General features: G+C 36.9%; 1 protein-coding gene across 8 annotated transcripts in view; it reads right to left on the bottom strand.

The window, feature by feature from the left end:
- shank3a (SH3 and multiple ankyrin repeat domains 3a) overlaps positions 1 to 16,555 on the bottom strand; it is a 152,598-nt gene extending 136,043 nt beyond the window's left edge. For all 8 annotated transcript variants that reach the window (XR_001310539.1, XM_014012312.1, XM_014012314.1 and 5 more), the window contains exon 1: positions 16,170 to 16,555. Coding sequence is in view for 7 of the 8 variants with exons in the window: in XM_014012312.1 (XP_013867766.1) it covers positions 16,170 to 16,469 (300 nt within the window). In the remaining variant the exon portion in view is untranslated. The remainder of the gene's footprint in view (positions 1 to 16,169) is intronic.
- Positions 16,556 to 16,561: the final 6 nt, after the last annotated feature.

Below are 16,561 nucleotides of genomic sequence, written 5' to 3'. Positions count from 1 at the left end.
CCTCTCTCCTTTGTAACAACTAAGGCAAAAATGTAATTAATTCAGAAAATCTTTTCAGGACCCCATCTTGATGTTTCAGGACCCCACTTTGGGTCCCGACCCCAACTTTGGGAAACACTGGTCTAACCTGATGTTTGAATGAGAGGTGATTTTAAAAAAATGCAAAGAAAATGAATGTTTTAGAAGAAGATAAAAGAGCACTGTCATGGAAGAGGATTAACTCCTACTTTCTCACAGAAAATTCTGTTTTTTAAGAATCATCAGTTGATTTCTTATAATTTAAAAATGATAAAAGGAGCTTCTAAACAAAATCTGATAAAATACTGACTAAACAGCTAAAAAGAAAAAAAATGTGCCGAGATATTGTCTTTTTTTAAAGAAAAGAGAGATTAGGAACGTGCCTGACCCAAGACAAGGACACTCAGCAGTGGACAATTAAACCAAGCAGAACTTCATTAGTAACTATGAAGCAGTAATGATATCAGGGAGCTGTCTGCACAGAACCCAAAGGATCCTAAACACCCAATGCTGGCAAAATGAGTTCAACCTGCTGCATCTGGCCTGGAATACAGAAGTAGAAGCACAGGACGACAGAGCTGAAAAGACTGAATTCACACTATAAAGAATGCCAGGAAAAGAAAAAGTTATTTTTCTAGAACTCTATTCATTATGCTAAAATATAGTATTAACAGACGGGAGCTTTAATTTTGTTAAGGAACCTCTGCTTGCAGGGATGAACTGTGTTATCTTTGAAGACAACTTGATATTTAATACACCTAATGTACACTGCAGTGCACAACAAACATGCCAAAAAATACTATATTTTATAAAGCCTCTTTAGTTTATTACCAGCTTTATGTTTTTTTCGTCCAGAATGGAAACAGATCTGTTGTATAGAATCACAAAGGAGACAATGATACTGACGGGATGTAAATCTGGAAAATATATGTTCAACAGATTTTAACGGAGAAGACAGTTCTGTTCTATTGGACAGATTATTAAAGCCATTCAGCCTTTTTTTGTTTCACTTTACTCATTTTCTTAAATTTGCATGTCATCAACGAGCTACTTTGGGGAGCATTAAAGAGCGCTGCACCCCAGCCCGTTGCCAAGGAAACTTGGGTAAAAAATTTACCAGCTATCCAATAAAGCTTGCTGTTAAAAGCTCTTGAAGCAAATCATTTTTTTAAATCTCTTTTGAGTGAGATGCACGTTTAACTGTATTTATCTAATTGAAAAGCAAAGCCATTTGACGGATTATGACTGCTCTGTTTATAAAGGCAAAAATCATTAGTTCTTCATACAAGACTTCTTACTTCACTAATAAAAAAGCTAGTCATTGTTTATTCATATGAGACTTTTGTAAAATGATTAATTATTCAAGAAACCTAAATAAGTAATGCATTGACTGTTTCTGGTGTACAGTAATTTTATTTTCTGATATGGACCAGCTAAACATTGCCTGCATCTCTGTAAGGCACACAATCTGCCAATATTCCTCTGTGTGATTTAGTTAATCGTGGTAAAAAAAAATTCTTTCCAGTTTTCATTTCTCCACTGGAACAGCTGAGGTTCTTGAATTATGTTGGATTTCTGGTGCAAAGGTATCAGAAGCAGCAGTTCCAGGTGACTGGTTTTGAAACACTTTTGTGTTCTAATGAAGTTGGGATGTTTGAAAACAAAAATAAAAACAGAAAACAATAATTTTTCAGCCTATATTCATTTACCATATTCAATTGAATAAACTATAAAGACAAGATATTTAATGTTCAAATGAATAAACTTTTTTTTTGTTTTTTGCAAAAATACACTCATTTTTTGGCAGCAAGATGGCTCAGTGCTTAGCACCGACGCCACACAGCAGGAAGGTCCTGGGTTCGATTGGTTCAGACCTGGGGTCTTTCTGTGCAGAGTTTGCATGTTCTGTTTGCGCCTACGTAGATTTTCTCTGGGTACTCAGGTTTCCCCCACACAACAAAAACATGTACAACAGGTTGCTTTCAGGCCCGGGACTCCCTTGAAAAAGAGATCTGCGATCTCAATTGGATATACCTGGTTAAACAAAATAAAAATGTTGAATTTGATGCCTGCAACATGTTCCTAAAATGCTGGGACAGAGGCAACAAATTACTGGGAAAATTGAGGAACGCTCTAAAAGAACACCTGTTTGGAGGATTCCACAGGTGAACACATTAATTGGAAACAGGTGAGTGTCACGACTGGGTATAAAGGGAGCATCTCTGAAAAGCTCAGTCATTCACAAACAAGGACGGGGCGAGCTTTGTCACTTTGTGAACAACTGAACGAGTCCAAGAATTTGAAAACAACGTTTCTCATTGTGCTTTGTCGTAAAAGAATGCGGATACTAGACTGGCCTGCCTGCAGTCCAGAACTGTCTCCCATTAAAAATGTGTAGCGGAATATGGAGCGCAAAATACAGCAAGAGTGTCCCCGAACACTCTTGTGTTCAAGATGTGCAACTGAAGTTGTACGTCAAGCAAGAATGGGAAAATTTTCCATCTACAAAGCTTCAATAATTATTGTCCTCAGTTCCCAAATGCTTATTGTGTGTTGTCGTGTGTGTTGTCAAAAGAAAAGGTGATGTAACACAGTGGTCCCAGCTTTTTTGGAGCATGTCTCAGGCATCAACTTCAAAATAACTGAATTTGCACAAATTCAATAAAGTTTATCTATTTGAACATTAAATATCTTGTCTTTATAGTCTATTCAATTAAATATAGGTTGAAAATGATTAGCAAATCATTGAATTGTGTTTCTATTTATGTTTTACACAACATCCCAACTTTACTGGAATTAGGCAGTGGTGGACAAAGTACTCAACTCTAGTACTTGAGTAAAAGTATTGATACTCATGGTCAAATCTACTCCACTACAAGTAAAAGTTACTCAGTCAAAAATCTACTCAAGTAAAAGTACTGAAGTACTTACTTTTGAAAATACTTAAGTATTCAGAAGTACATGCATTTTAAAGTACTTAAGTACAAAGTAAAAGTACAAATTACATTTTTTCTTTTCTTTTTCTTGTCACTTCAGTAGAAAACTAAACTAAATATTAGTTTATTTAGTTTATTTTTTCATCATCAGTGACTTTTTTTAAGTGAAGAGAAAATAGAGACAGAGAGAAAAATAGAGAGAGAGAAGTAATTAGAAAGATATAAAGATTGAAATAGCAATTAGAAGTATATTAAATATACACCAACAAAACACAGGACCACACACCCAACATCTGTCCGCTCACCTGAAAAATAAATGGATAAATACATGGAGGGCATATACTGTATAAAAATATACACATACCCATACATATATAAAGATATACATACATACATGCCTACATTCATAAATATTGTCAGTGTATACACACAGACACGTATACACACTCAGTGACAGTCAGAACTATAAGCTACGCATGTGATTGGTTACCTTTTGACGAACATAGCTTGTGACCAATTGCATTTCATGAAAAGAAAAACCGGAACAACGGATTTTTTTCTTTCTTTTTTTTTCAGCGGATTATAAAGCTATGCTGATCTAAAAGTAACAAGTAACGACAAGCTTCCTAGAAATGTAGTGGAGTAAAAAGTACAATATTTGTCTTTGAAATGTAGTGGAGTAAAAGTAAAAAGTTCCCAAATAAATAACTACTCAAGTAAAGTAAAGATACTCAAAAAATGTACTTAATTACAGTAATAAAGTAAAAGTACTTTGTTACTGTCCACCACTGGAATTAGGATTGTACACAGATGAGTTTAATCTCAACTCAGTGTCCAAATGTCATGGCTATAAAACAAACTGAGGTCATCAAACCTCTGCCACTGGATTTGGCCATTTAAATGCAGAATTTATTTTTATTTTTTTATTTGTTTGATTTTCTGACAATGTTTTTATCTTATTTAAAGACATGGTGAAGACAAAATTGTGCAAGTACATGAAAAAAAATCAAATCAAATGGAGCAGTTTTTCTGACTGTAAACATTCTTCCAGATTTAGCGAGGCTGATTAGCGCTCCAGCTCAGGCAGCAGAAAGAAGCTTCTCTTTTGCTTTTTGCGACCCACCTGGGGCTGCCAATTTTGTAAAGAATTTTCTTGTTCTAAACTAGCAAGCTCTGTTAATTGGTGTTAGATCAATTAAGTGTTAATGAGAACCCCCCCCCCCCCACTCTCCAGGGAGTGGACAACATTCATCACCTATTTTTCCAACAAGCATGCAGCTAAAAAAGTATATTCCTCTGCCTGCTGGGTGCACAGATTAAAACAAACCCAGCCATCCCTATAGTGCTTCTGTATCACACCACAATCATCAAGTCAAGGAGGGAGGACAGGAGGATGATGACGTTTCCAGCCAGAACCTTCATTTTTTTGCAGGCGCTGAAGAAACAGTTTTTTTTCCTGTAAAGACCAGTCATTCCAGTGTAATATGGCAAAACTGCTCTGTACTGCTATTTCACTGTTTTCCAGGCAAAACAGGCACAAGACCACACCATGGAATAGCTCAATAATTTGTCTAAACCCCACTAGATAATTGAGTCAGTCACTAAATCAAAGGTCAAACTCATCATATTTAAATCCCTCTGGTAATAATAGAAGATGGTATTTAAATTTTCAAAAGGAAGTTAGGGAAGTCATTTTTTGGAGTTGGTTTGCTACTTAAAGGACCCTTCACCTTACTACTCCTGAATATCTACATGTATTGCATAAATAGTTAAATACCTGCAGATGTGACTACATTATTAGATACAATCCTGCAGATATTTCAGTTCATTTCTTCATTTCACTTATTCACACTTGGTTAAACAAATATACCTTTTATGGAGACCATTTAATTAAAGTTTATATCCTCCTAAAATATATGACATCTTTGGATTATTTTTGCATGAAAAGTTCTCTTAGTAACTGTTTCACAAATTGCATAGAAATATTCAATGTGACACACAAAAATTTGTCTCTGCAGACATTTTAACAAGATTGCAATAAAATGCACATTAGTAAGCTTATTACATCCTTAATAATTATTGCGGTGCTGTGCTGTGGCACCAGATTTCATTAGTTTAGCTGAATAACTTACATATATTTCAAAGCAAAATATAGCATAAGACAGAACCAATCAAATCTATAAAGTTGTTCCAGTTATTTCCTCAATTTCTTTCCTGATTTCTCCAAGCCTCATAACTTTGTAACTTTTTTTTAAAGAAATATTTGTGTAAAGCCTTATCACTGAATACACAAACTCACATTAGTATGCTAGAGGCAGGAAATCCAACAGCTAGTCATTGCTTACCATATCTATAATACTTTGTTTTGTCTGAAATATTTTATTAATTAAACAGTGAACAAAATGCAAATCCAATTCAAACACGAACACAAGCGTGTTGTCAGTTCAATAAATTGGTGACATATTATTTGCCATGTTCCTGTTTTTGGCACTTAATTATAGCATTGACCAAGAACAATCTATACAAATTATTCTGTCTGTAAGAAGCGTGATTATGCCAACATGTGTCTACAGACCAACAGAAAAATTCAACATACAGCATTTCAAAATTTTAATTTCCATCTGTCACTCTGCAACTCTGTTTCTTTATGCATGCACAAACAGACAAAGACACATGCTAGAACACACAACAGATAATGATTAAAGTCTTCTTTTTGATCTCTGTTGACAGGTGGGACTGAGTGTGCCAAAAAGATTTACAGTTAATGTCAGTCACCAATGAGACATGAACACTTATAAGGGTATGCACACATGATAGCATTTTAACAAGCACATATACATAGAAATATGTGTACTGCTTTCATTTTTTTTAAATTTCATTAAAGTTATTAAGAAAAAGGTTTTATTAATATTTTAGAAACTAAAAAAAATCCAAATTACGTTCTTTTAATGCCAAACTGTGATCCGTAAAGCTTTTTTTTTTTCCATAATACGGGAAATTATATCTTAATTTCAGTGTGTCCATTCAACCAAATCAAAGTGTGATTGGTAACTAAATCCTTTATAAGTTGATTTGCTTACATGGATACACTCATACTGTTACCTCCAGAAGTCATGAAATCATGAATAATGTAGCACTCAAGTAAAATATGTGCTAACCTTCTACTAGAGAAGGAAACCTTCCTTCTGTGTTTGAAAGGAGCACAGAGTTAAGGTCCCAACTGAAGATCATTAAAACCTAAAAAGTAAGCTGTGGCTAACAGGAGTGATAAGGTTCAGTGTTTAGCCTTTAATAATTTTGAGCTACTTCTTGGAGAAAAAAATCACTGTCAGTAAAGAGGTAGAGACGAATATCTTCTGATGTCATGAGGAATGTAGGAAGACACTAATTTAGTACAAATTACTAAAACTAGATTTAATAGTGTTCTTTCATTCCCCTGTTGGCAACAGAAAATAAAGAGTTACACTTTTCACTTACCTACTTCTAATCTAAACATTCTTACTTCACTCAGTCAAGATACACAATATTACAACAAACCCACTCTAACCAATGACTGAATAAAACAGTCATATACAGCGGGTAAAATAAGTATTGAACACGTTAACATTTTTCTCAGTAAATATATTACTAGAGGTGCTAATGACATGAAATTTTCACCAGATGTTGGTAACAACCCAAGTGATCCATACATACAAAGAAATCAAACCATAAATGTCCAGAAATGAAGTTATTTGTAATAATGTGGAATGGCACAGGGGAAAAGTATTGACCACACTTACTGAAATTTATCTGATACTTCGTACAAAAGCCTTTGTTGTCAATGACAGCTTCAAGAYGCCTCCTGTATGGAGAAACTAGTGGCATGCATTGCTCAGGTGTGATTTTGGCCCATTCTTCCACACAAACAGTCTTCAAATCTTGAAGGTTTCGTGGACCTCTTCTATGAACTCTGATCTTTAGTTCTTTCCATAGATTTTCTGTTGGATTCAGGTCAGGTGATTGGCTGGGCCATTCACCTTTGTTCGTACATTTCTTCGTTTCGTCTTCATCATCCTGGTAGATGGAAGCAGATTTTTATCAATAATGTCTCTGTACATTTTTCCACTCATCCTTCCTTCAATTATTTGAAGTTTGCCAGTACCATATGCTGAAAAACAGCCCCACACCATGATGTTCCCACCTCCAAACTTCACTGTTGGTATGGTGTTTTTGGGCTGATATGCAGTGCCATTTGACCTCCAAAAATGATGTGTATTCTGGCATCCAAACATTTCAATGTTGGTCTCATCTGACCAGACTATATTCTCCCAGTATTACACAGGCTTGTTTAAATGTTTAGCAGCAAACTTTAAAGGAGCTTCAACATGCTGTTTCTTCAGCAGTGGAGTCTTGCATGGTGAGCGTGCATACAGGCCATGGTGGTTCAGTGCATTACTTATTGTTTTCTTTGAAACAAACGTACCTGCTAATTCCAGGTCTTTCTGAAGCTCTCCACAAGTGGTCCTTGGCTCTTGGACAACTCTTCTGATAATTCTTTTCACTCCTCTGTCAGAAATCTTGTGAGGAGCACCTGGTCGTGGTCAGTTTATGATGAAATGATGTTCTTTCCACTTCTGAATTATGGCCCCAACAGTGCTCACTGGAACCTTCAGAAGTTTAGACATTCTTCTGTAACCGATGCCATCATTATGCTTTGCAACAATAAGGTTGTGAAGGTCTTGAGAGAGCTCTTTACTTTTACCCATCATCAGATGGTTCTTGTGTGATAGCTGGCCATCATTTGGGACTGAACCAGCTGATATTAACTTGCACTGACAAGGGGCAGGCTTGCTTTCTAATTACTGAGAGAGTTCAGCTGGTGTCTTGKCTTTCCATGCCTTTTTACACCTCCCTTTCTTCATGTGTTCAATACTTTTTCCCTGTGCCATTCCACATTATTACAAATAACTTCATTTCTGGACATTWATGGTTTGATTTCTTTGTATGTATGGATCACACCTGTTACTGACATCTGGTGAAAATTTCATGTCATTAGCACCTCTAGTAATATATTTACTGAGAAAAATGGTGACGTGGTCAATACTTATTTTACCCGCTGTATAAAAACAAACTGTTTTATAATTATAAGGGAAGAGGAGTGGTTTGTCTGGACAAACAAAATATCTTAAAAATGTCTAAAGGGGTCAGTCTAACTCAGCTGATATTTCTGTTTGAATATCTTCCCAGATTTTTACTTTTAGACTTAGAAACAGAACAGAAGTTCTCAGTAACAGAAGCTATGTGGACCTAATCACAAAGACGCATTCTTTAAATTAGCTATCCTCATTTTACACATTTATTTACCTTCATCAAGTCATTCTAATTATTTTATTGCTTTTGCCACACAAAGCTATATTATTAAATAAGCATAAAAACACATCTTGCTTTAGGAAGGAGTAAAAAAAAGGAAAACGCTTTTATTCAGCAAAAATCAGATTTTCTTTCAGAACATTCCTATTGTGAGGGAGAAACCAACTTTAAAGTTCTTTATGTTAATGTAGACTTTCCAAAATCTTTTTAATCCATTTAATTTAAAAAATAAAAATGATCTCTTATAAAGTGAGAACATCAATTTGTGTTTAACTTCAAACAGAAAAATGTCACTCTGTAAGCTCTTTAGGTTTTTAAAACAGAAACATGTATTCATTTAGAAATTACCCAAAAGTGTATTTGGCAGGCTGGCTTCAAACATTTCAATCTCACAAAGCAAAAAATATTCTAAAAGTGATATTTTCATCATTATATGCACATTTAACCCATCCACAATAATCACTATGGTGTTGTTAATCTAATTAATTTCATTTGATTGTTGGGCTGGTTGTGGTTCCATATTTACAAAGATTTACAAAAGTGGACTATTTGCTGTAAAGTCGGGTTTAAAGCTTTCCTCGGTGGTTTGTGCACATATGCTAAACAAAAGAGTTTAAGGCATAGAATGAATAAAACATCTATAAAAACCTTTCATGTTTTTCTGCCAATAAGAACTTTTTACTTTAATTCTATAAATGCTAAAGTTTGGTGTTTGTGACATTTATACGGCACCAGGAAGGGGCTTCAGCGACAGAGGAAAACCTGAGGATCATCATTGCTACAAGTGGCCCGGAGTTCAGCATCACAAACTGTGAGTTTGTCGACTGTGAAAAAGGCTGAATATGACATCTGTGACTTTGACATGGCTTTGTATTTTTTTTTTTGATCAAAGTATTTTTTTTCTTGACATGGCTTTGTTTTTTCTATTACTTTTCAGTTAGAAACGTGTATGACATGAAGAACGCATGATCACAAAACCCATTATGCTGTCGCCCATAATGCTCCCAGATATAAAAGAGAATTACAACATGGCTGCTTCACTTCTTTTCCCTCTCTACGCCTGTTCTCTCTTTGGGCAGGACCTTTGTGGACAAATGGAGCAAATCCAGAATAGAACAGAATAAGTGCGAAATAAGATGAAAATAAACAACAGGCTTGATACAGAAGGGAGCGTAGCTCTCTCTCTCACCCTGTCATTCTTATATCCCTTGATGGGAGTTGTGACCAGATGGAGGTAGAAATATGCTAGCCACGTCTTGTGCCCTCCTGCCGCTGTGAATGAAGCTCAAAATAGCAACACAGAGCCATGAGAGGCTTTACAAAACGATTGCCATCAATCACTGATACAACAATACATGTGTCAATCTGACAGTGAGTGTGCTGTACGCATGTCAGTGAACTGTCGGATCATCGCACCACATTCAAGCCTTAAGTCAGAAACAGGGAGAGCTGTAAATCAAAGAGGGTTAAAGAGGACACAGTATAAAGTTTAGACAAAGGGAAGAAATAATGTGACCATATTTTATAATGTGAATCAAGGTAAGATGAGAAAAACAAAATAATTTGAGAATGAATATTTGCATTATAAAAATCTTAATTTTCAATATACTTCTGCTTTCAGGCTGTTGTTTGAAGCAGCAAAATGATTTTTTTATCTTCAGTTGATCAAAGAGATGCCACAAATCAGATTTCAACTACAGTGTAGCTGAAAAAGGAAAACGTTAATGAAAACTTGAAAAAGAACAAGAAAGTTTCCAACAGATAGAAAAGAAACAAAATAACTTATTTTAGAAAGAGGGAATAAATTTGAAATCCTACATGACACAGATTATAGTGATTGAGAATATAGTTTTCATCATCTGTTGGAACCAAAGCAAGCTCTGCTGTCATGCAACATATGGGACACAATGATACAGAACCTTTACAAAGCCATTTGGCATCACTTCCAATGTAATTAATCTGATGAGTGGTTTTACTACAGACATGACTACTTCTGATGTTTGCTCGATGTTACTGCTTAGCCTCGCTGAACACTGGATTGATTCCTCCTATGATCAAAAGCAGCAAGTCCCACAGGTCTGTTCATCTCAGACATCAGAGCATGTAAATAGTTTGGTCCTGAAGAAACAATCTCACTAAAATACTCATCATAAAGCACAGGCTGCTGCAATGCACTACTGGGGAAAAAACTAAACTAAAAGGTCACATTTAAAACTATGTCCTAGAAACAAACACAAGTGCTCAGTAAATGCTAAAATCTTGCTCTTAAAATTCTACATACCTGGTCCAGCACTAAACAAGATGAGACAAGATCCAGGTGAGTTCCATCATCAGATCAAATGGAAAAGATGCAGCAACTCCGCAAGCCTCATTAGCTACGTTTACATGGACGTATGTAATCAGAATCAAAGGCCAATTGGAATAAAAATATGTCATGTAAACGCCCCCAATTGGACTATTCTGATCTGATTCATACACAGAAGGGAATAAACTTGTAATCTGAATGAGAGAGGTGGTTTATGTACCGTAGATTGATAATTCAAACGGCGTGCATGTAAACCATCGAGCTATTCTGGTTGTGGAAAACTGACCTGACTGTGCATGTGCACCCTGTATCAACTGGACGTATTTCCACCTGGCTATAGATGCTAATGTGTCGGGGGAGACAAACTGATCAGCGAAGCAACATTTCTATTATAAACTTTAAAAAGAGCTGAAAGTTATTGAACACCTTGATGGTCAAAACAGAATTATTTTATTGCTTGTTTGTTTATTTCAATGTTTGTTTATGTTCATCATTAAATTAGAACTTCTTCTTCTGTGTTTATTTTAGGGCAAGCTCACAACTCAGTACTTCTATTCTGAATAAAAACCTGGTGCATGTAAACCCTTGTTAAGGTTGGATTCATTCATTCTGTGCCCATATGAACGGTACATTCATCCAAATATCCAAATACATTCAAAAATACAATCAAATAATTTATCACATGGAAACATAGCTATTGACAAATTTGAACTTTAAAAACTCCATATAGAGTACATTTCACTCCAGGCAGTAGCTCAATGGTCAGTGTAATCCTGATGATTCAGGTTTGAGCCCAGGTTGTGTCAGGAAGAGCAAACTGTGTAAAACAATTGCCTGATCTTATTAGCATTACTTGGCCTCTAAACTGAATCGCATAACCTTCATAAGCTTTAAAAATCTGCTTTTTCTATTAGCAGACACAGCCCTGAACTTATGAAAAAGACTTTCACAATGGACTAAAACTGAGTCCTTGCTCAGTTCAATGACTGCCAAAGCGTATTTTTGTCTACAAATTACAGGGTCTTCCTGCGTAGAACTAGGAACAGCTTTCACCTATTTTATTTTGCTTGCTAGCAGCGAAAAGCTCATTTAAAAAATCTGTAACATTAAATGAAGTCCTGTCATTGCTAACAGGAGCATCACAACATTGTCACAACATTGCAATTTAAACACAATTTTATCCAAATCCATCATCTATAGACAGTTCTCAGCTGGAGAGGGAGAGGAGCTTAATAGGTGTCAGGGCTTGTATTATGAATGAAACATGAGGCGTCCAAGAGTACATCAGTAAAATGGCACCTGAAAATAAACAGCCCAGATATCATCTCATGGCTGTTTCTGATGGGAGATGTGTTTGCAGAGCGCATGGGATCCTTTCTAAAACCCAACTGCCTTTATTGCAGTACAAGCAAAGGAGCATAAGTTGACTGCAAAGTTCACCTTTGAACTTTTCATAGGTCCTATTGAATTACACTCTGAATTCCAGATTAAGGTGAAAAATATGTTCTGAGTTTAGGAAAGATCCTGTAAGAACCTCAATAAATAGTTGGTCATTTAGAGCTGAGGTTCAAAAGTTCAAAACCATCTTTAAAATAAATTAAAATAAATTTATTATTCAGTACAAACAAATCCACAACAGAACAATTAGACTTGGAGAGGACATTGGCTTTTCTACATTGTAAGGTATTTTATTTTACAGACACATCATCAACGAACAGTTCTACCGCATACCTCACAACAAAATGCTATTTGTGAATGAATGAAAAGAGAAAATGCACCCCAAAAAAACACATCAAGAATGGGAAAAATAGAGAATATGGATTAAATCAAATAGTGACAGATGTGCAGAGGACTATTTATGTCCGTGTCTCCCTGTCTTCTATTGAGAGATGAATGACACCCATTAACAATATTGGGAAGCTGTCTTATTTTGCTCCAATCAGGTTTGGTGGGGAAAAATATGACGAATGATACAAAATACCTATTATCTCTAAAGACCTATTTTCATACAAATAACCTGCACAATACCTCAGTTCCGCAAACTGTATCAATAACTAATGCAGCCGTATTAATTTTTATTTCTAAGACACTAGTTTGTTACAGACTGAGAAACAGCTTTATATAATGCAACATTTGTTGGACTTTGTTACATCAAATTAGTATATTGCTAGCCTGGCCCTTGCCTTCCTATGCAGTTCCGTTCAATTCTATTTACCCTTTACTGCTCTGTCTTGGATTTCTCCCAAAGACAAGGATTTCTTTGGTAGAATTTTACCTGGGCGAATCAGCGAACAGAAGGAGGGGTTTTGAATGACAATGTCGATTTTCTGCGTGTAGTTTAGCAATGGCAACAGAGAAAGTGAATGAAGCCAGTCTGTGTTGACAAGGCTTCCAAATGAAATACAATTTGTCTCACAAAGCCTGCAGGACTTATTTACAGCCATCTCGTTTGGCTCAGTACTTCTCTCAGCTCAGTAGGGGATGTTGTTGACAGAGCGAATGCAATTTCCGGTTAGCTTCTTAGCTTAGCCTCCTTCACAGTGAAGCTGGCACACATGCATCGCGGCCAACCGCTAGTGATTGGGTAAATCAGATCTAATCGTTTTAAACTTCAACAGAGGCCACGTCTCCAGGAAGCAATCGCTTCTCAATAGCTGAGAGTCCAGACCATCTGTATGAAGCAAAGCGAAGAACAAGGGGCTGGTTTTTACCAGGCTAGTATATTGCCTTTTACTAGAAATAATTGTTGAAAGTCTTACATTGTTGGAGCAATGCATATTGCCAAAGTTTTACACTAAGATCATTTTACGTAGTGAATTTACAGAAGTTATAGTCACAAATGTCATGCGTAAAGTATGTGTTGTGAATGACTCTCAGCTTCTACCATATCAAATTTTAGATCAATATCTTTAAAACTGACCAAAACAAAGCCATTTTTGTGTTGGATATTGTGCATTAGCTGCAGTGTTCAGCTTGACTTGAATTGACTCTAAAAGATAATCAGTTGCAGATATACACTGCTCAAAAAAATAAAGGGAACACTACTGCTCAAAAAAAAAATAAAGGGAACACTTAACGCACGCTAACTCCCAATCTTAATCAATGAAATATTCGCATTGAGTACTTTGTTCTGTACAGAGTTGAATGTGCTTCACAAAAGTTTGATTTACTTGGACTTAGCGAGCGTTGTTTAAGTGTTCCCTTTATTTTTTTTTGAGCAGTAGTGTTCCCTTTATTTTTTTGAGCAGTGTACATACAAAGAGGTAAAATCTTATTTTCTAGTTTAGCTCTTCAGCAGCAGGCAATAGTTACTCATGGATTATCACCACATATAACCAAAAGCAGCTTCATGAACTAGAGATTCACTAAGGATAAAACAGCACCTGCCACAGTGTTAAAAACGGCTGAATGTTCACCAGAGACCAAACTTCCTGTCTTGTCACTGATGTGTTAATTTCCATCTTGTTAATAAGTTCTAGATCATCAACAAGGTCTTTCCGGCATGTAAACACCAACCACTGGACTGAAAATTACCTTTGTGTTAGTACTACTACTCTATGGGTCTCCATTAGCATTAGTTTCCATGATAACACATTCACAAGGTGAAACATTAGATGCTGAAGCACAGTTGTTACTGTAAAGGAGCAGACTAGAGAGTACAGGAAGTAAGATGATAAGACTGTTTAATAAACTGGCTTCACCTCACGAGTCTGTGCTTCTCCCTTCTCTCATGCTGAAAACGTAAAGAGTTTCCCAGTGTGATCTGAGCACGACGCTTCTTTCTTCTGAAGCAAGCTGGAATCGCAGCAGGCAATATGTAATCCTACTTCAGGCAGGCTGTTCTAAAGTAATCTCCTTCTCACTCAGTGTACACACAAGTCACTTTTGACTGCTCCATAAAAGATTCAAAGTCTCAGAATCTGGCCATCTGTCATCTGTCGTTATGTTTATCTGTCAGACTTTGAGGCACTTGCTCTGTCTGCCTGTCAACATTTCACATCGTATAGATTCTCACACGTTTGCCAGTTTAATTTGGCAAAATTTCACTCGAGAGTGAAGCTAATGATCTGTTGAGCATCTTTACATTACATAAGAACATTAAGGTAAGTCCCCCTTGTAGTGGGATTAAGACGTGTGTGAGTGTGTGGAGTTGGACTACAAAACAACTTTGCTCACAGAAGGCGATTTCTAAACAACCTTCGGGGAATTCTCTGCTTTCCTCTCAACTGCCCTCCTTTCATTTCCTATCTTTATTTCTGGCACGCAGAGCTGGAGCCTCGCTATGATACAATGGGTCGTTTCAAACAACAACAATGAAGTAATCAACAATAAGAAAACGCACAACCAGCCTTTTGCCTCTGCCTGCATTTGGTGAAGGAATAAGAGGGCACTCAAACCAGACCTCCTACAGGAAGCTGATTTAAGTGAGCATAAGAATTACAGTGGCAAGCTATTACAGGTTTAATCAGCGTTTTGTGAGAGAAGTTGAGAATGTTTCTCGTGAAATGTCTAACATTTGAGATGAAAAAGCAAAACAGCAAGAACAGAGTGCACGGGCTCAAGATTAGGTTAAATTGAACACTTTATTTAGGTGTGAAGCAAATAAAAGAACACGTATTTTACCTTCTCTGATTTTAATACAGATCAGATCATTCAGTCTCTGCTCACCATCATTTCAACCTGTAACTGCAAAATGCTTCACCTTTAAGTCTGAGGGCTGACTATTTTATATACTTGTACTGGTTTAGCAAAATGCCTTTTTTTGTGCTGCTCAAAAAGCCACTGCTAAATCCATATGGAATAAAGTGGCTAAATTCAAAGCCTAATAAAATTAACTCATTAATTATGTTGCAAGTAATTCAAACCACCTTCTGCAGCAACCACACTGAGGACTGAGGAAGAAATATTTGGTCAAAATGAATTTGTAAAAAGATGTTGAATGCATTTTGCATGTGTAAAACTGTCATCTTAACTGATTTGCATTTTTACAATGAATGCAACTCTACACAGGCAGGCGTACATCTTCATAAAATCTGCAGCTTTAAAAGAATGCAAGACTGCACTTATTCTGTCCTGACACAGCAACAGCAGAGATAAGAAGACAGGTTTGAGGTAAAGTTTAATCATCTTTTTTTCTCTTCAATAAACGCTTTTATCCTTAATGCCTTTTCTCTCTTTTTTCTTTCAGCTCTCACCCTAAGTAGCTAGCTGTCAAAGTCAGCTGAAACCTTGTTAATGAAGAGGTAGCTTAATTAGCGTGAAGCCGGTTGAACAGGCAGGGGGTGTGGAACCCCAAGAAGCCAGCCAGCGTAGCTATGAAGTGTACACACTGACAACAAATAGGGAGGAGGAGATAAAATGGAGAGAAAAAAAATGGACCGAGGAAAGATTTTACAGACAAAAAGAGAGAAGAGAAAGATTTGTTTAAGAGAAATAAAGAGCCATTCATCAAGCAGAGAGCACAGGTTGAAAGCAGCCTGTCAGTGAGGAAGGGGGGAGAGGCAGCTTCCCTCTCTTTTACACTCTTCAGCAGCAGCAATAGAAAAAAAAAAAGCTCTTACCGTCTGTTGTAGGTCTGGGATTCCAATGCGGATCACCACAGTGTTGCCTGTCGGCTCCTCCATGGGTGCTCGTACACTGTGGCCACGCTGTCCACTGGGACTGAAAGCCGGAACGCCGTGAGCGACGGGAGCACCGCTGTCCTCTTCCCGGGAGCTGCTGCTGTCAGAGCCGGCCCCCTGGCTGCCGTTTGCTGCGTGTGTGTAAGGTGGTGTGTGTGTGTGAGTGTGTGTGTGCTGCTGCTGGTCCTGCCGTGGAGAGCTGGGTGGCTCATGTTTGCCGGCTGCCGGACGCAGAGGCATGCTCTGTGTTGGGGCTCAGTCTATGTGGCTCTCTCTCTACACACACACACACACACACACACACACACACACACACACACACACACACACAC

The sequence above is a fragment of the Austrofundulus limnaeus genome, unplaced genomic scaffold, assembly GCF_001266775.1.
Source record: "Austrofundulus limnaeus strain Quisiro unplaced genomic scaffold, Austrofundulus_limnaeus-1.0 Scaffold90, whole genome shotgun sequence".
NCBI classification, from domain to species: domain Eukaryota; kingdom Metazoa; phylum Chordata; class Actinopteri; order Cyprinodontiformes; family Rivulidae; genus Austrofundulus; species Austrofundulus limnaeus.
This window is presented reverse-complemented; position numbering and strand designations above follow the sequence as displayed.